The sequence below is a fragment of the Protobothrops mucrosquamatus genome, unplaced genomic scaffold (assembly GCF_001527695.2).
Source record: "Protobothrops mucrosquamatus isolate PMUCROS unplaced genomic scaffold, P.Mucros_1.0 scaffold963, whole genome shotgun sequence".
In the NCBI taxonomy this organism is placed as follows: Eukaryota; Metazoa; Chordata; class Lepidosauria; order Squamata; family Viperidae; genus Protobothrops; species Protobothrops mucrosquamatus.
This window is the reverse complement of record NW_015387207.1, coordinates 53,089-77,354: the sequence shown is the minus strand read 5'-3', so window position 1 is coordinate 77,354 and position 24,266 is coordinate 53,089. Positions and strand designations below refer to the sequence as shown.

Genomic DNA, 24,266 nt, shown 5'->3' with positions numbered 1-24,266 from the left:
GAAGATTGACCAAGATTGTAGAAGTCTCAAGAGGTCGTTCAGCAGAGGTTGCTTAATCGTGAACAGTATCTGGAAAAAGATGGTCTTTCACAGTGGACACTAGAAGAGCAGATCTGAAGTCTTACAACTGGCCAAGGGCTGACAAAGAAAACACTGCAGATGGTGGAAGGCGGGTCTCTTTCCATTCTGGAGTCCAGAAAAAAGAGACTGAAGAAAGAGCTATAGCTTGTGGACCTTCATGTCTCAGCCAGGTGCCAAGACTTCACATTTGCAAAACGCTTGGCAGATAAAAACCAAATTACGGGGACAAAGGGAGAAAACTGGAAGGGGGTTTTGAACAATACTGTGCAGTTGGTCTTAAATAGGGCTTTGGGGGATTTGAGGAACCCCACCCCCCAACAAATTCCCATTTTCCTGTAAGCACTGCTTCCATAAGACTTTTTTCCTTCGCATTCACTGGAGCCTGACAGTGCCTTTATCTTCGAGAAAATCGGTTTTTGAAAGCCTTGATAGTCTTTGCCATCATAGGTGCAATTTCTGCAAAACAAAAAAAAGGCAAAAGAGAGAAAAGAAAGGTTACTGCATATAAGCTGCAGCGTTAAGATGCACAGATATATATACAGAATACAAATCAGGACTTGCACTTGAAGGAAAAGGTTTCGAAACATTAAGGAAGCAAGCCAATTCTATTTTACTAGTAGGAAAAAAAAAATATTTGCAAGGCACACATTAATGGCTACCAATTTCTTTCTCTATGGACATAAGGACATATATTTACACATCACACTAATTTACGTATCATTCTCATTTGGGCTAGAGTGCTGCAATTGTGCAGAACCAGACATTTTGCCCATCAAACTGTGCTTCTGAATCAGCTTTTTACAGCAGAGGGGGAAGACTGTCTGATAGGATTCTGCACGGTCAAGATTTCTTAAGCTTTTTGCCCTCTGAATTGCTTCCCATTTAAAAAATTATGGAGACACAAAGACACCCCCTCCCCCGTAAAAGAGCTTTTGTTTGGATATTTTGTTATGTTTAATAATAATAATAATAATAATAATGATAATAATAATAATAATAGTAGTAGTAGTAGTAGTAGTAGTAGTAGTAGTAGTAGTAGTAGTAAAGTTGGAAGGGACCTTGGAGGTCATTTACTCCAACCCCCTGCTCAGGTAGGAAACCCTACACCATTTCAGACAAATGGCTGTCCAGTCTCTTCTTAAAAACTTCCAGTGTTGGAGCATTCACCGCTTCTGGAGGCAGGTTGTTCCACTGGTTAATTGTTCTAACTGTCAGGAAATTTCTCCTTAGTTCTAGGTTGCTTCTCTCCTTGATTAGTTTCCATCTGTTGCTTCTTGTCCTGCCTTCAAGCACTTTGGAGAACAGCTTGACTCCCTCTTCTTTGGGGCAACCCTTGAGATATTGGGATACTGCTATCATGTCCCCCCTCGTCCTTCTCTTCGTTAAACTAGACATACCCAATTCCAGCAACCATTCCTTATATGCTTGAGCCTCCAATCTTTACTGTATCAAAGGTTAAAATGGACACATTCACTTTAAATCACGTAAAAATAATTTAAGCCCATTAGAGATCAATATAAAGTATTTTTCATGAAAACCCTCAATCTTTTTAATCAGCTCACTTACTCTTCACCTGGGGCTTCCTCGGGTCATAGGTCACGGATGAAGTGCTGCCCAGGGATGACCCCGAGAGGCCGCTGCTGGTGCTGGGCCTGTCGTAAGCCGGTTCCTCTTCAGCGTGAACGCTGCTACTTTTCATTGGCGTGAAGAACACAGGTTTGATTCTGAGGAGAGAGAAGATGGTGAGCGGTCGGGAATTGCCCACTGCAGAGTCAACAAATGCCCTTGCCCAGGGCCACCGAGGCAATTTCTGTGGCAGAGCCTGGACTGGTAATAGACACAGAAAATGTGCCACCCAGGAACAACCAGAGATACTGGAGATCAATTGCTCCCTCTTCACTCAAGCATCAGGAATTTGGATCTGGAAAAATCCATTTTATTTTTGTCCTCATTGTTTAGGGCCAGGTCGCATTTTCTTAGTGGCCCGCTCATCACCTTTGTTTAAAAGATTAAACCAGTGATGGCGAACCTTTTAGAGATCGAGTGCCCAAACTGCAACCCAAAACCCACTTATTTATCGCCGGGTGCCAGGTAGGCGTGGCCCATTGGGTGGGCGTGGCTGTGGTGATCATGGCAGATTGGGTAGGTGTGGCCAAGGTGGGTGTGATCACCTCGATGTTGCTTGTGGGGAGGGACACCTGTGGGGGCCGGGCAGGGTTGGGGGAGATCCAGGGGGGTCTCTGGCAGGTGGGGCGGTGGGCAGGAGGCTCGTTCTGTGGGGTGAGGCGAGGCAAGGTGAGGCAGGGCGGGGTGCCATTGTCACAGGGCAAGGTGAGGCAGGGGCCGGGACGGCTGCTGCCTGACACCATCAGCCCCTGCATACAGAGGCCAGTGAGTGCATGGATGCTGGGATAGATCTGGCAATATGGGACCTCAGCGAGTTAGCGGGCAGCTGGTTGAAGAGGGACGGTTGCCATCTCCAGGGCATGGTGCGCATGCCCACAGAGAGGGCTCTGAGTGCCGCCTCTGGCACGCGTGCCACAGGTTCGCCACCACTGGGTTAAACCATTATTTCTCTCGAAGAGAATAATTTAATTGCAATCATAGGAGGGACAACAGCTGCTGTATTAAAGCACTGCTGGGAGCACGGGTGATGCCTAAGATAGGTACATAGGTGTCTAAAACTAGCCATAACACAATCACGCGCGATGTTGCGTCTCCTCCCAAAATGAATTCCGATAGGCAGGATAGATGCAGCCTTCCATGTATATATATATATATATATTTTCCCTGCAGCTTGTCCCAGCTTGCTCACCCCTCAAGAAGAAGATAAAGCGAAAGCCTTCATACAAAACGTACTTGATCTTCTCTGGGACAGCTGCTCCTCCAGTTCCAAATTTTTCTTGTCTTCTCCTCACCTCCCGGGGTGGCTTGACCGTTGAGTTGACAAAGGCCATCTTAGCTACTCTGGCTATAAAAGGAGCAAAGCCAGGAAAGAGAGGTCAACTCAGAAAGTGTGGAAGGAAAATCCCTGTGATAACTGATGGGGAGAGGATGGCTAAGAAACATGTCTCCTCTTGGGTGGAAATGTTCTTCTTTCCCTCCACTTCTAAGACACGATGATGCCCACAATCACTCTTGTTTCTAGCGTGAAGGCTTTTATAGGCTAGTTTCAGCCCAAGAGCACATCAAGTCAGATCTGCAATCTCATAAATGGGCATCCCTATTCATTGGAACTCCCAAAGGCAAGTGGACTTGGTTTTTTCCCCCCCCTTGAAATTGTTTCGCTTCTCATCCAAGAAGCTTCTTCAGTTCTAACTTCTGTTCAAGGGAAAAAAACCAAGAAAGTCCACTTGCCTTTTGGAAAAAGCACCTTTGGGACAATCATGACTTGGATGATTGAGAATCTCCGTATTCACCGGAACCTCCATCATCCTCTGAGTTAAAGGAATAGGGAACTCTATCCTACTTGGAACATGCCAACGTCAACTTGGCAAGCTGGGTAGGGTTGCCAGTTGTTCAAAAGGCCACACAGCTATTCACTGTGAGCTGATTTCTAGCAGCCCATCATCCAAGACCTGGCAACTTCTAGACCAGGGGTCTTCAAACTTGTCCCTTTTATGATTTGTGGACTTCCACTCCCAGAATCCCTCAGCCAGGCACGCTGGCTGAGGAATTCTGGGAGTTGGAAATCCGCAAGTCATAAAAGGGACAAGTTTGAAGACCCCTGGTAGACCTATGGGAATTCAAGTGCCTTCATTCCAAGCCAGCACAGCCAAAGTAATGATGGGAGTCAACATCCAATATCCCCATGTCTCCATGCCCGCTCAATCGCTCCGCCCAGCACTCTTACCTTTGGGCTTATTGGCATGAGCTGAACGGATGTTTTGCGTTAGCATCAGAAGTCGCTGCTCTCGGGCATCATGCAGCCGTAGGTACATTTCTCTCCAGCTCTCAAACTCATCTGGCTTCTCTTTCTTGAAATCACGCTGGCAGTGATTGTGCCACAACTGATCGGTGTCTTCAGTTAAAACCTGGAGGACAAGAGCAAATGAAGATTGAGCCTAGGGTTGGAGTACCTCAGAAAGACTAAATAGAGAATTATTCTGAGGGCATACAAGTTCAAAACCTTTATGAACCAAGATCTAGTTGTCTTGAGATGCAATCTGCCAACTGGAAGATATACTCTCAGATTTAAAACAACAACAACAACAACAGGGAAATACTACAAAACCCCAAGTTGTAAAACCAGGTCCAGTCACGTGAATGCCACACAACCTACGACCAAAATTCTGCTCCCAACTGCAGTCTCAAGTTGAGAACTAATTATACAAATCCAGGTTTATTCACTGGAGAGGAATGGAATCGCTTTTGTCAACAAGGACAACTTTCAAAAAGTAGCACATTTGATCCTCTTTGCTATTTGGGCTGGTGATAAAGGAAGCAATGTCCAGGGCTTACAGCAGGGGTAGTCAACCTTGGCTCTTTTATGACTCGTGGACTTCAACTCCCAGAATTCCTGAGCCAGCACAGCTGGCTCAGGAATTCTGGGAGTTGAAGTCCACGAGTCATAAAAGAGCCAAGGTTGACTACCCCTGGCTTACAGAATGGCCTTCCAGGTGCTCAGAACCTCTTGGGTTTTTCTTAAGAGACTTCTTTTATCACCTGCCCCTTAGTCATTTTGCTGCCGTTCATCCTTGTGGGGTTTAAGAAAATTAAGGGGTAGATGCTTACCCATCTCTAAAGCCACTCTGTCTCGCTTGATCGTTATTTGTTCCTTAGAGGAATGTTTAAGGAGAACAGCAGCTGGTGACAAACATGTGGCAACGTTGCCAAGATCCAATTTAATTCCCTCTACCAAATATGCTTGGAAAGCACCCAGGGTAATTAAGAGCAGGTTTTTAAGCTAGCTATTACTATACCCTTTACGGGAGAGGCTGGCACAGAAGGAAATCTGTCCAATTCATTAGCTTCATTAGCTAATAGCCAAGTCCCGAAATTCATTGGGTGGGGGGCAACCTCAATATCTTCCTCACCCACTCACCCACAATCCCAAATGCCAATTTGTCATTTGGTAGTACTGGTATCATGTACTGGTATCATCATCTGCAAAGGACTTTCATTAACCTTGCAGAGCAGGTCAAAATTAGTGTCTCTGTACAGCAGTATTTCTCCACCTGACAGCTTTCAGATGTGTGGACTTCAACTCCTAGAACAGTGATGGCAAACCTTTTAGAGACCGAGTGCCCAAACTGCAACCCAAAACCCACTTATGCATCGTTGGGTGCCGGGTGGGTGTGGCGCATTGGCTGGATGTGGCCTATTGGCTGGGTGTGGCCAATTGGGTGGGCGTGGCTGCGGTGGTAACGGCAGACTGGGTGGGACTAAAAAGTTCAATCAATCAATTCCAACTTTGCAAGATCTTTTTTTTCCCCCGTGAGATGTTGAAATTGACTGATTGATTGAACCTTTTTTTTTATTGCACATGGCGGCAGAGGCCTAAAGCGAAAAAGTTTTATAAAACCCAGCTGAAGGCCTAGGACTGGGGCGATGGCTCGCATGCCCACAGAGAGGGCTCTGAGTGCCGCCTCTGGCACCCGTGCCATAGGTTCGCCACCACTGTCCTAGAACTTCCAAGCCCAGTTCCTCTTGATGGTTGAGGAACTCTGGGAGTTGAGGTTCCCCCTCTTAAAGTTGCCCTGGTTGAGAAATACTGCTCTACAGAAACCGTTTCTCAAAATCTTTGCTTTTCTACGAAGTTTTCATTTTCTGAGGCTCTTCTCTATTATCTAATCATAGTGCTGTTATTTTACTGACTCTTCTTCTAAGATATCACTGTCAGAGGTTGTATTATTACATAATGAACATTATATTTATTATACATAATTTATATCCTTCAATTAACTCCCTCCTGTATATTTTGTCTTGCACATTTATGTCATCTGAATAAAAAATAAGAGTATTTTTCTTAAATACAGCATCCCCTATACTGATGTTATACCAGCTGTTTTTGAGTTACATCCATAGGTAGAAAGCACTCTTGAGTAAATAAAATTTAGCCATTGTCGTTTAAAGAGGTGCTACAAACGGGAGCAATGTCTTAATTTTAAATCCTGGAGCAGAGACAAGCAGAATCCTTGAAGATTAAACCACACCTTATTTGAACCATCTGTTGGTCTTGCTACAAATGGTGAAGACTCATCAGTGATCAACACATCCCATTCCCTCTTATCTAGTAACACTCACGTGATTGTACTCCTCAATGCGATACAACTGTTCTGGCGTGCAGCGTTCCAAAACAGGCTCGATTACAGAATATGGGACACCACCCACTTCGTAGATTGCTAGGAGAAAAAAGAAGACAAGGTTTTTCTTCATTTTCAGGGCACATTTTCCAAGTGGGAAACAGATACTTGGTTTTATATGCATCGCGGCACATGGCAGCATCTTCTGAAATTCAGGAGGCATAAAATCAGCTAAGTATGGATAGAAGGACCAGAATGTTTTTTAGGTCACACAAGGGAACCATGGTCTTCCCATAATGTCATGGGTGCAAAATATAAAACCGAGACATTAATAGATGTTGTCCAGATCAATTTTTCCCTAGAAAGAGAAGCAAGGAACCACAGAAGGGCAGACTGCTTTAGGATGAAACAGAACTAAGTGGCAGTAGTAAGGCACACCGCTGTCAGTTTAGCCCCTTTGGTTAAACCATGAACTATGGTTTCATGGGTGATTTCATGCCAATCCCGGCGAGATCAGATGGTCTCTTTATGCCGCTGTCTCTTTCAGTGGAACCACTGGGAGCGTACTTTATTTATTCTCTTCCAATGTTTCCACTAAAAAACTATAAGCAAACCCTAGCTTTACACAAGGTGTGGATGAAATCCCAATTAAAGCCAAAGAGCTCAGCATTTGGCTCCTAAGCCTAGCATTGCCCTTCAAAGGTAGTGCAAAAAGGGTCACAAGAGAAAAATATTGGTAGGAGACACCTTCTTCAGTCTTTCTCCTTTCACAGAAGCTCCTGTCTTAATTGTCTTTGGGACAGGTATGCAATGACTAGGAAGGTGTTGGTTATTACCTATAAAACAGGGCCCCCAAACTTTGGGTACCAGGGACCGGTTCCGTGCAGAGAGAGGTTTTTCCGTGGATCGGAGGGGGCCTGGTTTCGCGTGCTGCCTGCATCCCGTGGAGGGGGGCTTCGCTTGTTTGTGCAGCCTGGTTTCTGGCATGCCACGGCCCGGTGCCGGTTCACAGACCGGGGGGTTTTGGGGACCCCTTCTATAAAGCTTTACATTGCATAGGGCCAGCATATCCATGGAACCGGCTTTGCCCCATCCCATCAGCCCGTCCCACTTATTAAGGTAGGAACAGTATGGGACTGACCCAAATACAGTATGCTGCTATAAAGATGATCAGGGGGCTGGAGGCTAAAACATATGAAGAACAGTTGCAGGAACTGGGTATGTCTAGTGCAGGGCCAGTTGCCTAGCAAGGTGTCAAAAACTTGATGACAAAAAAAAAAGTGATAAAGTACAGGTAGTCCTCGATTTACAACAGTTCGCTTAGTGACTGTTCAAAGTTACAATGGCACTGAAAAAAGTGCCCCCCCAAGCCACAGCCGAGCAAGACACCTGCCTGCCCACCTGGTGGCTCTCTTCCTCCTGGCAGCGGGGATGGGGTGGGGGGGTGTTTGGTTTTTATTCCTCCTGTCTGCTGGGTGGTTACAGCAGATTTTGGTCACTTCACATGACCCTGGGACACTGCGACCGTCATAAATATGAATCAGTTGCCAAGCATCTGAATGTAAATCACAAGACCCTGGAGATGCTGCAACATTCCAGCTGATCAGCACTTCTGGGCTCAGCAGAAGCACCAGGATCAGTGCTGCTTTCCAGCTGATTGGTGCTTCTTCAGGGCTCAGCAGAAGCACCAGGATCAGCACCGAGCTCCAGCCGGAGCCTGGCGCTGATCCTGGCACTTCCACTGAGCCCTGACAGTCCCAAAGAAGTGCTGATCCTGGCGCTTCCGCTGAGCCCCGACAGCCCTGCAGCTCCAGCCATCTCTCACTCAGGCTTGTGCGGTGCTGCCACCGGTTCAGCTCATTCCCCTCCCCCACTACCACTTTTCTAGGATGGTCACGTACCACCTGCCAGGTGCCAATGTGCCACAGGTGGTACCCGTACCACTGGTTGAAAAGCCCTGCTCTAATGCAAATGTTTGCCTGACAGATACACAAGTACTCCTCGACTTACGACCACAATTGGGATCAAAATTCCCCGTTGCTAATCCAGGCAGTCTAGTGAGTTGTGCCTGATTTTAAGATCTTTTTGCCAGGGCTGCTAAGTGAATCGGGCAGTCCTTAAGCGAATCCAGCTTCCCCCGCTGACTTTGCTTGTTGGGAGCTTCCAGGGAAGGTTGCAAACGGCAATCACATGACACCCCCCCCCCAGGATGCTGCAACTGCTATGAATGCGTGCTGGTTGCCAAGCAACACAAATCCTGATCACATGGCTGCGGAGACGCTGTTGACGGTTGCAAGCGTGAGGAACAGTTGTTAAGTCACTTTTTGTTTTCAATCTCAAACAGTCATTAACCAAATGGTGATAAGTCAAGGAGTCCCTGTGTTCAGTACCAGGAATCAAAAGCTGCCTGGTTGTTACCGTGAGTTGGGCAACCATATAAACCTAATGAACAAATAAATATCCTGATTTTAAGTTCCCCGTCAAACCCCTTCCCCTTCGCAGCCCGCAGGCCAACCGGTGGGACTCACAATCAATATTGTTGCTGAGAACCCGGATGCATTGCTCATGGAGAGTCATCATCTTCGGAAGATAAGCCGTCTTGGAACCTGAGTACACCTGCATCTTGGAATTCAACCGACGTCCGGTGAAACCGGCCTCGTCCTCTTGAGTTGGGGAGGAGAGTGCTGCAAAGCCAGCGGAAGATTAAAGCAGAGAAAAGACTCATTAGAGACCAGGGTATCATCCAGCCTGGGGGGGGGGTGTTTGTCACGGAAGACCAAAAATATACTCCAACCCCACCACATGATGCAGGAAAGTTCACGGCAGTTGCACGGAATATCTGGTTTACAGCTACCAGACAGGGCTTTGATACAGCAAGTTTACACTTGTGCACTAGCTCAGTTTGTGAAGGCCTTTCCATTATTTATTTATTTGTCAAATTTAGTTGCTGCCTGTCTCGCCGCGGGGCTATACTCTAGGCCAGGAGTAGGCAACCTTGGCTCTTTTATGACTCGTGGACTTCAACTCCCAGAATTCCTGAGCCAGCATGGGGGAACTATGGGTCCTTCATGAGTCGTGGACTTCAACTCCCAGAATTCCTGAGCCAGCATGGGGGAACTATGGCCCCTTCACGACTCGCGGACTTCAACTCCCAGAATTCCAGAGCCAACATGGCTCAGCTTGGAAACCTCTCCCTTTCCCCTCAGCATGGCTGGCTCAGGAATTCTGGGAGTTGAAGTCCACGAGTCATAGAAGAGCCAAGGTTGCCTAACCCTGCTCTAGGCCAGTGATGGAGAACCTTTTAGAGACCGAGTGCCCAAACTGCAACCCCAAACCCACTTATTTATCGCTGGGTGCCAGGTGGGCGTGGCCCACTGGGTGGGCATGGCTGTGGTGGTCATGGCCCACTAGGTGGGTGTGGCCAAGGTGGGCGTGGTCACCTCGATGTTGCTCGTGGGGAGGGGACACCTGTGGGGGCTGGGCAGGGTTGGGGGAGATCCAGGGGGTCTCTGGCAGGTGGGGCGGTGGGCAGGAGGCTCATCCTGCGGGGTGAGGTGAGGCAGGGCAGGGGTGCCATTGTCACAGGGCAAGGTGAGGCAGGGGCTGGGGCGGCTGCTGCCTGACACCATCGGCCCCCGCACACAGAGGCCAGCGAGCGCATGAGTGCTGGGATGCATCCAGCCACGTGGGACCTCGTCGAGTTAGCGGGCGGCTGGTTGAAGAGGGATGGTTGCCATCTCCGGGGCATGGCACGCGTGCCCACAGAGAAGGCTCTGAGTGCCGCCTCTGGCACGCATGCCATAGGTTCGCCACCACTGCTCTAGGTGGCTTACATGAAAAATCCCCACTTCCAATTCAAGGGAATAAGCTCAACTTTGGGACAGTGAACGAAAACTATTTATTCCTGCTTTTAATGTGATGCAGAGGATTCCTCACTGCACGAAAGATCTTCACGATCAAACAGCTGAGATGCATTATGCTTGGAAGCAAAGCCACAATCTCATTCCTCTCCTTCTCGGAAAGCATCAGAGAAATTATCAACTGCCAACTGAGCTATTCGACTATTTCTCTGAATCCAAATTGGCATCTCTTCTTATTGTATTTATGTAGCAGGAGGAAGGAGACCTATACAAGTGAATAAAAGGTAGCGGAAAAATCCAAAACTCCTATGCGATCTTTTCTGTTATCACTCCGCCACAACATTTAGAAACAGTAAATGAAAGCCTCAAGAAGCTTCCCGCTCTGACTTTACCTTTTCTCTTTGGTTGGGTGAACGAGATCATCTCCATTGAAGGGAGAGGACGATAATTTGCCTGGATTGGAGGCAATGGGATGTCGGGAAGCATCGGCACCACATCAATATGTATCTGGAGGGGAGAAAGCCCATGCTTGGTTAGGATAGCTACGCAAAAGTCTGTATTTGCTGTGTGTGTGTGGGGGGGGGGGGAGAAATTCATCCTTGGAACCAAACAGACTCAGAACAAAACTTTTCACTGGACATTTTGAGCAGGCCATACTTCAACAGAGGTAAACTCAAACATGTCGAGTATTCTGTTATTATTAGAAATGATGGGGAGTTCAAAGAACTGTGCCCTCTAACCTTCTACTTTTTTCAGCGCTGAAGGCTGCCTATCTATCAACCTATAGAAAAATTGGTCTAGGGCAGGGGTAGGCAACCTTGGCTCTTTTATGACTCGTGGCCTTCAACTCCCAGAATTCCTGAGCCAGCCATGCTGAGGGGAAAGGGGGAGGTTTCCAAGCTAAGCCATGCTGGCTCAGGAATTCTGGGAGTTGAAGTCCACGAGTCATGAAGGGGCCATACTTCCCCCATGCTGGCTAAGGAATTCTGGGAGCTGAAGTCCACGAGTCATGAAGGGGCCAACGTTTCCCTCATGCTGGCTCAGGAATTCTGGGAGTTGAAGTCCACGAGTCATAAAAGAGCCAAGGTTGCCTACCTCTGTACTAGTCTATTAAGCCTGACAGGAGTAGATTATCAGAAACTGGTAGGCCTAGTCCAGGGGTAGGCAACCGTGGCTCTTTTATGCCTCGTGGACTTCAACTCCCAGAATTCCTGAGCCAGCCATGCTGAGGGGAAAGGGAGAGGTTTCCAAGCTGAGCCATGCTGGCTCAGGAACTCTGGGAGTTGAAGTCCACAAGTCATGAAGGGGCCATAGTTCTTCCATGCTGGCTCAGGAATTCTGGGAGTTGAAGTCCACGACTCATAAAAGAGCCAAGGTTGCCTACCCCTGGTCTAGGGAATAACTTCAAAACATTATTTTAAATATTTATATATTGCATTACAAACAATGGAAATGATGTAGCTAAATATTTCTTTGGCAGGTAATAGTATACTGGCAGAGGGCAGAGGGTAAATCCCACTCACTGCAATTGTGTTACCTAATTGGGTAATGAAACATCTGCAAACAACCAAGTTCAGTGGCACCAAGGACTCTCTTCGTTTCCCCTGGAGAGAAAACGGCACCTATCCCAAAGCTAGCTGACTCAACGGGAGTTGTTTTTTAAAAGGACCGAGTTCCATTTTTATCCACAAAGAGACAGGGAGGAGAATGAAAACATCCTCAACAGATTTCTATGCTCCATCTGGGAAGTTCAAACAGGACTCCTTTCCTACTAAACTTGGCCTTTTCTAATCTGGCCCCTTTCGAAAGGACGGGACTACAACGGCTATCATCCTCAACCAGCATGGGTACGGTGGATATTGGATGGTAGCATATCTGAAAAGCCTCTGGGGCAGAACTAGTTATTAATGGGCCCAAACTGTTAGAAGCACAGGCTGCCTTTGAAGCCTGCAGGACCTTCGTCTGGCATTCACTTTGGTGGGTTAAACCAGGGCTTTTCAACCAGTGGTACGGGTACCACCTGTGGTACATTGGCACATGGCAGGTGGTACACGACCATCCTAGAAAAGTGGTAGTAGGGGAGGGGAATAAGCTGAACCAGTGGCAGCACTGCACAAGCCTGAGTGANCTCCCAGAATTCCTGAGCCAGCATGGGGGAACTATGGCCCCTTCATGACTCGTGGACTTCAACTCCCAGAATTCCTGAGCCAGCATGGGGGAACTATGGCCCCTTCATGACTCGTGGACTTCAACTCCCAGAATTCCTGAGCCAGCATGGGGGAACTATGGCCCCTTCATGACTCGTGGACTTCAACTCCCAGAATTCCAGACCCAACATGGCTCAGCTTGGAAACCTCTCCCTTTCCCCTCAGCATGCCTGGCTCAGGAATTCTGATAGTTGAAGTCCACGAGTCATAAAAGAGCCAAGGTTGCCTACCCCTGCTCTAGGCCAGTGATGGCGAACCTTTTAGAGACCGAGTGCCCAAACTGCAACCCAAAACCCACTTATTTATCGCCGGGTGCCAGGTGGGCGTGGCCCACTGGGTGGGCATGGCTGTGGTGGTCAGGGCCCACTGGGTGGGTGTGGCCAAGGTGGGCGTGATCACCTCAATGTTGCTTGTGGGGAGGGACACCTGTGGGGGCCGGGCAGGGTTGGGGGAGATCCAGGGGGTCTCTGGCAGGTGGGGCGGTGGGCAGGAGGCTCGTCCTGTGGGGTGAGGCTAGGCAAGGTGAGGCAGGGCGGGGGTACCATTATCGCAGGGCAAGGTGAGGCAGGGGCTGGGGCGGCTGCTGCGGCTGCTGCCTGACACCATCGGCCCCCGCACACAGAGGCCAGCGAGCGCATGAGTGCTGGGATGCATCCAGCCACGTGGGACCTCGGCGAGTTAGCGGGCGGCTGGTTGAAGAGGGATGGTTGCCATCTCCGGGGCATGGCACGCGTGCCCACAGAGAAGGCTCTGAGTGCCGCCTCTGGCACGCATGCCATAGGTTCGCCACCACTGCTCTAGGTGGCTTACATGAAAAATCCCCACTTCCAATTCAAGGGAATAAGCTCAACTTTGGGACAGTGAACGAAAACTATTTATTCCTGCTTTTAATGTGATGCAGAGGATTCCTCACTGCACGAAAGATCTTCACGATCAAACAGCTGAGATGCATTATGCTTGGAAGCAAAGCCACAATCTCATTCCTCTCCTTCTCGGAAAGCATCAGAGAAATTATCAACTGCCAATTGAGCTATTCGACTATTTCTCTGAATCCAAATTGGCATCTCTTCTTATTGTATTTATGTAGCAGGAGGAAGGAGACCTATACAAGTGAATAAAAGGTAGCGGAAAAATCCAAAACTATGCGATCTTTTCTGTTATCACTCTGCCACAACATTTAGAAAAAGTAAATGAAAGCCTCAAGAAGCTTCCCACTGACTTTACCTTTTCTCTTTGGCTGGGTGAACGAGATCATCTCCATTGAAGGGAGAGGACGATAATTTGCCTGGATTGGAGGCAATGGGATGTCGGGAAGCATCGGCACCACATCAATATGTATCTGGAGGGGAGAAAGCCCATGCTTGGTTAGGATAGCTACGCAAAAGTCTGTATTTGCTGGAGGGGGGGAAATTCATTCTTGGAACCAAACAGACTCACAACAAAACTTTTCACTGGACATTTTGAGCAGGCCGTACTTCAACAGAGGTAAACTCAAACATGTCGAGTATTCTGTTATTATTAGAAATGATGGGGAGTTCAAAGAACTGTGCCCTCTAACCTTCTACTTTTTTCAGCGCTGAGTGCTGCCTACCTATCAACCTATAGAAAAATTGGTCTAGTCCAGGGATAGGCAACCGTGGCTCTTTTATGACTCGTGGCCTTCAACTCCCAGAATTCCTGAGCCAGCCATGCTGAGGGGAAAGGGGGAGGTTTCCAAGCTAAGCCATGCTGGCTCAGGAATTCTGGGAGTTGAAGTCCACGAGTCATGAAGGGGCCATACTTCCCCCATGCTGGCTGAGGAATTCTGGGAGCGGAAGTCCACGAGTCATGAAGGGGCCAACGTTTCCCTCATGCTGGCTCAGGAATTCTGGGAGTTGAAGTCCACGAGTCATAAAAGAGCCAAGGTTGCCTACCTCTGTACTAGTCTATTAAGCCTGACAGGAGTAGATTATCAGAAACTGGTAGGACTAGTCCAGGGGTAGGCAACCGTGGCTCTTTTATGCCTCGTGGACTTCAACTCCCAGAATTCCTGAGCCAGCCATGCTGAGGGGAAAGGGAGAGGTTTCCAAGCTGAGCCATGCTGGCTCAGGAATTCTGGGAGTTGAAGTCCACAAGTCATGAAGGGGCCAAACTTTCCCCTATGCTGGCTCAGGAACTCTGGGAGTTGAAGTCCACGACTCATAAAAGAGCCAAGGTTGCCTACCCCTGGTCTAGGGAATAACTTCAAAACATTATTTTAAATATTTATATATTGCATTACAAACAATGGAAATGATGTAGCTAAATATTTCTTTGGCAGGTAATAGTATACTGGCAGAGGGCAGAGGGTAAATCCCACTCGCTGCAATTGTGTTACCTAATTGGGTAATGAAACATCTGCAAACAACCAAGTTCAGTGGCACCAAGGACTCTCTTCGTTTCCCCTGGAGAGAAAACGGCACCTATCCCAAAGCTAGCTGACTCAACGGGAGTTGTTTTTTAAAAGGACCGAGTTCCATTTTTATCCACAAAGAGACAGGGAGGAGAATGAAAACATCCTCAACAGATTTCTATGCTCCATCTTGGAAGTTCAAACAGGACTCCTTTCCTACTAAACTTGGCCTTTTCTAATCTGGCCCCTTTCGAAAGGACGGGACTACAACGGCTATCATCCTCAACCAGCATGGATACGGTGGATATTGGATGGTAGCATATCTGAAAAGCCTCTGGGGCAGAACTAGTTATTAATGGGCCCAAACTGTTAGAAACACAGGCTGCCTTTGAAGCCTGCAGGACCTTCGTCTGGCATTCACTTTGGTGGGTTAAACCAGGGCTTTTCAACCAGTGGTACGGGTACCACCTGTGGTACATTGGCACATGGCAGGTGGTACACGACCATCCTAGAAAAGTGGTAGTAGGGGAGGGGAATAAGCTGAACCAGTGGCAGCACTGCACAAGCCTGAGTGAGAGACGGCTGGAGCTGCAGGGCTGTCAGGGCTCAGTGGAAGCGCCAGGATCAGTGCCACTTTCCAGCTGATTGGCGCTTCGGGGCTGTCAGGGCTCAGTGGAAGCGCCAAGATCAGTGCCAGGCTCCAGCTGGAGCTCGGCGCTGATCCTGGTGCTTCTGCTGAGCCCTGAAGAAGCACCAATCAGCTGGAAACCAGCACTGATCCTGGTGTTTCTGCCGAGCCCAGAAGAAGCGCCGATCAGCTGGAATGTTGCAGCATCTCCAGGGTCTTGTGATTTACATTCAGATGCTTGGCAACTGATTCATATTTATGACGGTCACAGTGTCCCAGGGTCATGTGAAGTGACCAAAAGCTGCCGCAACCACCCAGCAGACGGGGGGAATAAAAACCAAACACCCCCCCACCCCACCGCCAATCCTCAACAGAAATGCTCACAACAATGAAAACCTCGGATAGGAGGAAGAGCGCCGCCGGGTGGGCAGGCAGGTGTTTTGCTCGGCTGTGACTTGGGGGGCACTTGTTTCAGTGCCATTGTAACTTCGAACAGTCACTAAGCGAACTGTGGTAAGTCAAGGACTACCTGTACTTTATCACTTTTTCCCTTTTTTTTTTTTTTGGGGGTCATCAGGTTTTTCACACCTTGCTAGGCGACTGGTGGTCCTCGGATGTTGCCATATCCTAAAAGTGGTACAATGGGTGAAAAGGTTGAAAAACCCTGGGCTAAACAATCCTGTGGGCATGCAAGCCCTGACTGGCTTAACCAGTTTGCTGAAGGAACCCTCATTTGCAATGATTTATAAATTAGGATGGCTAGATGCACATGGCGACGTCCCCAAATAAGCCCCATTGTGAGAGGGCTGCGTGAACTGGATTACTGAAGCGCTAGATTCATTCAGTTGCCTTTAACATCAATTTGCCCAAGAAAAGGTTAACAGTGAAGCAATGATTTCCCCAACAACAACAAAAAAAACCCTTACTTTTTTTGCTTTAGGGGGCTCCTCCGGCTTCTTCTCGCTCGGTGGCTTGGGAGCCTTCCGGCTCGGGTCTGAGCTCTTGGCACTGCACTTGGAACCGTTCTGCCTGCCAGGTCCTTTCTCTTTCTCTGGGACTGGAGTTGTGGGCTTGGCCATCTTTCTCTTCTTCTTCTGAGGCAGGTCGTAACTCAAGTAGGACTCGAAGGACATGGTGGGCTGTTCAAACTCATCCTCCACCTCTCCCTCTCTGGAAGGTGAGAAGCCCGCCAGTCTCTTGTTTGATTCAGAGCCTCTGGCTTTGCCCTCAGAGGTTTTAACGCTGCTGGGAGTCTTCTTCTCCCTGTTCTTATTGGGCAAATCACCCACAGGTTTTGGTTTCTCCCGATCTCCACAGACGGTTTCCACGCTAAGTTTCATCTTTATTGGTTTGGCCCTTTCGGAGTCGTGAGTTTTTTGCTTCTTCCTATGTTCGTTCAAGCTATCGTCCAGGTCAAAGTGGGCCTTCTCCTTCTTGATGCTGCTGCCATCTTTTTTCTTGTCTTGTTTGAGGCTGTCCAGGGCCTTCAGCTTCTCTTTGCTGCTGCTTGTTAAGGAAGCTTCATGGGATGAAGAAGCCTTTGGTAATCTCTCTGGGCTAAATACAGGTGTCTTCTCCTTCCCCTTGGTTTCTAGCCGCTGCCTCTCCTTGTGAGAAGATTTAGGCTCTTTGCTCCGACCTGAACTAGCCCTATCTTGAGAGTCACTGAAGTTCCTATGAGGAGTAGCCTCTTGTCTGTCCTGAAATTGGTGGCTTTTAGTCCCCTTTGGGGGAAAAGATTTTTGCTCCCTCTCTTCTTCTTCTGCAGCATGATGGAGGTCCATATATAGTTCCTGAGGACTTTCACTGAGCTCAGAGGAGACTGTGTGTCCATAATCAGAACATTCCAGGTCAGAGGAGCCTCTCCTCCATGACCTGTCTTCTGGAATACCATAGCTTTCATCGTGCTCAGATTTTTCCGGGTCTGAATACCTCTTGGTCTTTTTAGTTCCACAATCCAACTCATATGACTGGCTGCAAGAAGGCTGATATGTCTCTGAGTAGGCCTTTTCATCCTCTTTGGGATGAAGGTCTCGCTGCCGTTTCCTAGAGATGTTTTGGTCATAGCCCTGTGCTGTAGATTCGAGATTATGCCTTAAAAAAAAGAAAAACGGAGAAAGAATTGGATTATTGAATCTAACTGAAAATTACTGAAACCCTAAGCTAAGGCTATGATTGCCTAGTCCAGTGATGGCGAACCTTTTAGAGACCGAGTGCCCAAACTGCACCCCAAAACCCATTTATGCATCGTCGAGTGCTGGCTGGGTGTGGCCCATTGGCTGGGTGTGGCCCATTGGCTGGGTGTGGCCAATTGGGTGGGTGCGGCTGCGGTGGTAACGGCAGACTGGGTGGGATTAAAAAGTTCAATCAATCAATTTCAACTTTGCAAGATCTTTTTTTTCCTGCGAGAAGTTGAAATTGACTGATAGAACTTTTTTTTTTTGCACATGGCGGTGGAGGCCTAAAGCGAAAAGGTTTTATAAAACCCAGCTGAAGGCCTAGGACTGGGGCGACGGCACGCGGGCCCACAGAGAGGCCTCTGAGTGCCACCTCTGGCACCCGTGCCATAGGTTTGCCACCACTGGCCTAGTCCCATCTTATTCTTAACTCCAAAACAGAATGCAGCCAACCTCTATCTAGTTTCTAGACTAGAATTTAGAATAGAATACAGTTGGAAGGGACCTCGGAGGTCTTCTAGTCCAACCCCCTGCTCAAGCAGGAGACCCTAAACCATTTCAGACAACTGACTGTCCAGTCTTTTCTTAAAAACCTCCAGTGATGAAGCACCCACAACTTCTGAAGGCACTGGTTAATTGTTCTCACTGTTAGGAACTTTCTCCTTAATTCCAGGTTCTCTCCTAGATTAGTTTCCATCCATTGTTTCTTGTCTTGCCTTCTGGTGCTTTGGAAAATACGTTGACCCCCTCCTCTTTGTGGCAGCCCCTCAAATACTGAAATACTGCTATCATGTCATCCCTAGTCCTTCTTTTCTCTAGACTAGCCATACCCAAATCCTACAACCGTTCTTCATATATTGTCTAGAAAGCCTGCACGTTTCTTTTTTTTTTCCCCTTCACATTATTTTATCAAAACATCTTGATCTTTCATTGTTTACGTTCTCTCCGGCTATTAAAGCTTTAAGGGGACATTTAGCGCATTCCACCAGGCAATGGAGCAGTATCGGGAAACAGAGTTTCAAATTGTTCTTGAGGGCAGATGAACTATACAAGGACATTGTCTACTGAGAAGAAACATTCGAGAGCAGAGATATTATAAAGGCCCAACTCACCGCTCTGCTTCCTGTGGAACTGGCACAAGCTTCTTCCATCTCGCTACCAAGTTCCTGGCAAACTCCCCAACATGTTCATGTTTTCGTAAACCGTTCACCGTCTTTCCGACTCCAGTCTCCTGCGGAAAGGATGCAGAAAACCAGCTTTTGACAATGATAGCTAGTTAACGGCTGAGTTCATACAACTAGCTAGACCTAAAACAAATAAACCAATGATGGCTGAATGCAAGATAGTAACCCAGCCCAGCTGTGACTTATTCAAAGCACAGTTATGGCTTAGCAGACTATATGTGGAGCAACAAAATATTTTTCCTTATGTATTTTGCAGGCTCTGTCTGAGCCTTCTCATTTGTAATTAGGACAGCGTCATCACAACAGGACAGATTTAGCCCCATCCTGGCTTAGACGATTCAAAGGACACTGTGCCATAGTAGAAAGAGTCACCAAGAGCTGTAGTTTATTGGGTTTTACTGCTGTTGTGAGATACCATGCTATCCAAACTTATAAATAATCAATCTTCGGAGAGGTTATTCAGATTTGCAACTTCTCACTCCCTAGAACAGTGGTGGCGAACCTATGGCACGCGTGTCAGAGGCGGCACTCAGAGCCCTCTCTGTGGGCACGCGCACCATGCCCCGGAGATGGCAACCGTCCCTCTTCAACCAGCTGCCCGCTAAGTCGCCAAGGTCCCACGTGGCCGGATGCATCCCAGCCCCCATGTGCTTGCTGGCCTGTGTGTGTGGGGGGCCAATGGTATCAGGCCGCCCCGGTCCCTGCCTCACTTTGCCCTGCGACAATGGCACCCCTGCCCTGCCTCGCCTCACCCCGCAGGACGAGCCTCCTGCCCACCGCCCCACCTGCCAGAGACCCCTTGGATCCCCCAACCCTGCCCGGCCCCCACAGGCATCCCTCCCCACGAGCAACATCGAGGTGACCACACCCACCCAGTCTGCCATGACCACCACAGCTACGTCCACCCAGTGGGCCAAGCCCACCTGGCACCCGGCGATAAATAAGTGGGTTTTGGGTTGCAGTTTGGGCACTCGGTCTCTAAAAGGTTCGCCATCACTGCCCTAGAACCACCATCCTGGGCAGCAATACTTGGAATTGCCAACGGGATTAAGTTTCCGAGGGCAAGAAATGATACTACAAAATAACACTTACCATAAGAATGTCAATTGTAATTGGCAGTTCAGAAAGTCTCTTCAAATTCTTCATCAGCTGCAGAGGGGAACAGAAAAGGATTGAGAACTCAGCTCTGCAATGGAGAGCCTTTTCTTCTACAGTGGCCGAGAAGTTCAAAAAACAAACCCACAGAGCTGCTAAGATGCCACAGAAAGAGCAGGCTTAACATTTTGCAGACAAATGAAGCAGAGCAAAAATCTTATGGCTGCAGCATTCCCACCCACAAAAGGATTGTAGGCTTGATCAGAGGGATCCAGAGCCGCTAGCCCTCAAATCTGTTGGGAAACCCACCCTCGTGATGAACCAAAAGTAAGAGAAAATCCAATTGGGTCAGAGGCAGGTCTCTCCCAAGGAGAATATTTCTGGATACCTTCAATAGTCTGAAGAATTTGGGAAAAGGCTCACCATATATCTTGCCTCACCCACCTTCCCCCCATGCTAGCTAAGCCTTGGTGTAACGTTGCTGATCAACAGAAATGCTCAATAATAAGGGGGGGGGAACCCACTCTCATCTTCCATCGTGACAGGCCATTTCATAAAAGCAACCAATAGCTTAACAAATGGAATGCAACATCCATCAAATGTTAGCCTTCCAAACTGTAATACATTTTCTTTTAAAGGCAGCCTTTCCCAGGGTGGAGCCATGCAGCTGGTTGAGAGGACCACTTCTAAAGTCCTCAACAACATGACCAAGTCCCAGTTCTAAAAATCTCTGGACAATGACAACCGGGTATCACAAGTGGCTTTTATTTTTGAAAAGGCATCTGGAAGCTTGATCAATAGTACTGGATGGTGTTGGAGTTGGAATGACAGTTATTGACAGTTGAAGGCCAGTTGGACGTCCAGTACAACTGACCAAAGGTTCCAGAATAGGAAGCGAAACATCTTTTTTCCTCAAAAAATCAGTCCGGTTGCCTTTTCAAAAATAAAAACCACTTTTGATACCACTATGTCATGACCTGGATGACTGAGAACCGTCCTAAACTTATGACAACTGGGGATAAGGTGGCTTACATCCATACAAAAACATTTTTGATCTCTAAAATTAGTACTCCGGTGTTCCAGTACCTTCATTCTTCTAGAAATTTAATCATCATTGAATGTACAATCTGCATTTAATACAGGGCAAAAGCAAAATATGGAACCCAAACCCCAAACTGAATGTGCGTTCTTCCATTCCAACAGCTCTTTCAATTCTGAAGTATTTTTTTAAACATTCCTTCTGACCATTCACCCATAAAAGAGAAAGTACTTGGAAGGAGTCTCTGATACCTAAAAATAGTAATTTAGCATCAAACTTGGTCAGAGAAGTTATCTCTGGGGGGGGGGAAGGAGGTGCAAAGAAGAGACCAAGATTTTCGTGAGTTGCCTGTTGAACTCAGTCATTCTTTCTCAGCCCAGCCCGCCTAACAAAGTTGTTTTCGTGGAGAAATTAGGAGGAAGGAATATTAGGTATGCTTGCTGCCTTGATTTATTAATACAAATAATATGGGTGGGATAAAAATTAAATAAATATAAAACAAAGGGTGACAATACAAATCAGACAGAAAAGAGGATTTCTGGAGAGCACAAGAGCACCATCTACTGTTCATAGACTAGAGACCCACTGAATTCCATAGTCGGTGCATAAAGGTGTGGATGAGGTGGGGGTAGAATTAGAGAGGGACCAAATCTTTCTGAGCTGCTATGATTACATAGTCTGGCACACACATGCAGCCTGATATGCTTTATGCCTGCAGGTTCCTCCATTAGAAAACTTATGAATCAAGAAAAGAGTTACAATTTGCACTTTAAATGCAAATTTCAAAGCATGCCCTGAGTATTTTGAAGTACACATCTCAATAGTCCTTAACTCCCAGACACCAGAAGGAACGGACCATTTGAATCTGGTTTTTCCAAGTAAAAAAAAGTAACTCAGATTGCTCCTGACCAAACACAAAATGTTCAAGCCTTCATTTCCATGAAATGCTTTTAGAGGTGACATTTCTTTGCTTGATGGTTTAAAGATGCAAGACTTATGCTCTAGAACTAGTTTTGCCCTCTATCATATACCTCTCTTCTATCGTTACAACAGGTCCTTTCAATGAAAAAACAACTATAAACTATTCAGTGGATGCTGCTCTGCAAGGTAGAGGAAAAATCCATTGAACCAAAAGAAAAAAGGAACTCCAGTCCTTCATCCTTTCAACTGTTATTTAAAGAGCCTCCCTCATTTTCTGCTTCTTACATCTTTAGGACACAAAGGAAATCACTTAGCACAGTTGCTCCTTTGCAGATTTCTAACTTCTGACTGTTTTCTTTATAGGTTAGTAGCATAATTAAAGATATTTAGGATTGCAAGAGAGGTTTATTTCAGCAGTTGCAAAGTTGATGCAAACAGCAGAGATCCTGCACTAGATTACTGGTAGTGGTTTAATAAATAAATAAATAAAAAAAACCAACCACCAGATGTGATTCAAATAGTATTGCCAGCATCTTCTTCTGCTCTTCCCTGGATGTTTGGAAGAACAGATAGACAACATGCACAACCCCCTCCCCAGATCTGCACAAGTTCCACAGTGTTCTTGTGGCACTTCTGAGATTCACACATTTCTACAAGCCTCTGGCGACTACTGTACAGCCCACTTGATGATGATGATGACAATAATGATGCTTACAGTACTACTTTTAGATTTAATTTTTTTTTATTAAAAACACACAGAGCAATAAAAACGCCCCAACAGCCTTTTTGGGCTAAGCCCTCACCCCCCCCCCAAGGGACATGACAACCCCCTCTGGAATCCGTGACACCCCCTCCCCAATTTTGCCTTGTCCATCTGGAACAGGACCCACAACCCCTAAAACCAGCCCCCCCCAGCAGACAATGGACATGGATCTCTCCCGCGTTCAAACTTCAGCCGTTAAACTGCTGTTCTCTCCGGCCTCTGCTTCTCCCATCGAACATCCATATATGCACACACACGTATATACATTAATCGGGGGATGGATGTTCAATATATATATATATGTGTGATTTGTACACGTACCCAGCACAAGTATAGCATCCTCAAGGGGGGGGGTCTTTTGGTGAGCCTGAAAAACTCGCAGCTCTTCGCTTGTCCAGTAACGGTCGGAGGGGGGGGAGAGTACCCCACTTGCACCTTCGGTCGCCCCCTTTTGCCCCCAAAGCGCAGCCCCTTTTGCCTTGCCCCCCCTCCACCCGCTGCCCAATTCACGCTTGCCCCCCGGCTAGTCCCCCTCTTTCACTCAGGCACCCCTCGTCTCTCCCACCCCTCGCCGTGGCCCTTCTAAAGGGACCCCTGCTGGTCCCCCCTGGCCGGGTCACCCCAGCCGCCATCCGGCCACCCCAGAGCCACTCCCCGCCCCGTTTGCCTCTCCCTTCGGGGTCCCTTTTTCTACCTTCTTTGGCTCCGAAGCGAGCCGAGACTGCAGCTTTCGGACAACTTCTAGTACCGACTCCGCCATTTTTACTCCTGGCGAGGTCTCTGCTCGGCGGAAGTGGCCGTTGCTTCAGCGGCTTCCCAGGAGAACTTGGGCTTCCCTCCTTCCGAACTCCTTAGGGGTGTTCTCGAATCGCGTTTCGTGGCACCATGTTTATTCCGGGCAGAAAAGGAAGGGGCGGGGCGAAGGGGCGGGGCTGACGAAGAGGCCAATCGGCCGTTCCCTTTGCCCGCCGGTGCCGCCATTTTCGTAAGCTGGCAAAGGCTTCTCCGTCGAGAAGGCAGGGAAGAAGGGAAATCGCCATCTCGGGTCAGGGCAAACGGTAAGAAACAGCTGTTAAACGGACAGCTGAGCACGTCCCCATCTTTAATAAGGGCAAGAACCGTCCTGCTGTGGCCTAGCGGCCATTTTAAATATTGGCAAGAGCGTGGTCTGCCACGGTTTGCTAGTTCCTGTCCAAAAAGCGCTTCTGCTTTTTCACCGATTTTCCATTATTATTGCCGGTAGAGTTCAAATAAGATCTTCATTACCAGTAGGAGGCTTTTTTTTTTTTTTGGCCTTTATGGAGGCTATCGTCCAACTGGGCTGGCGGCATCATGTTGGATAAAGCTGGATAAGGACTTAAGCATGACCACAGATTAGCTGACATTCACACCAAATGCTTTGAATCACATATATACTCCTTCCCAGAGGCAGGAATCCAGTTTACAGAGTTTAAAAACCCATTACCATTGCTTAAAGCACATTTATAAATTATAGAATTTGAAGCAGTGTTTCTCAAGTCTCAGCAACTTTTATATGGACTACAACTCCCAAAATTCCCCAGCCAACTATGCTGGCTGGGGAATTCTGGGAGTTGAAGTCCATATATATCTTAAAAAGTTGTCAAGATTGAGACTCATCTTAAAAGAGCGGCTTGTAAATGTCCACACAGACTATTTCATGCAACACATCAAGCA

The 24,266-nt window shown here is 47.6% G+C and overlaps 1 protein-coding gene across 1 annotated transcript; it reads right to left on the bottom strand.

Moving 5' to 3' along the window:
- Nucleotides 1-465: 465 nt before the first annotated feature.
- On the bottom strand, nt 466-23,333 carry ELOA (elongin A). The gene is made up of 11 exons (XM_029284810.1): nt 23,266-23,333; nt 19,846-19,902; nt 18,682-18,800; nt 16,319-17,486; nt 13,618-13,732; nt 8,855-9,010; nt 6,328-6,425; nt 3,929-4,115; nt 2,941-3,046; nt 1,648-1,805; nt 466-537 (listed from the first exon to the last, which is right to left on the bottom strand). The coding sequence occupies exons 1-11, from the start codon at nt 23,329-23,331 to the stop codon at nt 476-478; spliced, it is 2,292 nt and encodes a 763-aa protein (XP_029140643.1). The 5' UTR covers nt 23,332-23,333; the 3' UTR covers nt 466-475.
- Nucleotides 23,334-24,266: the final 933 nt, after the last annotated feature.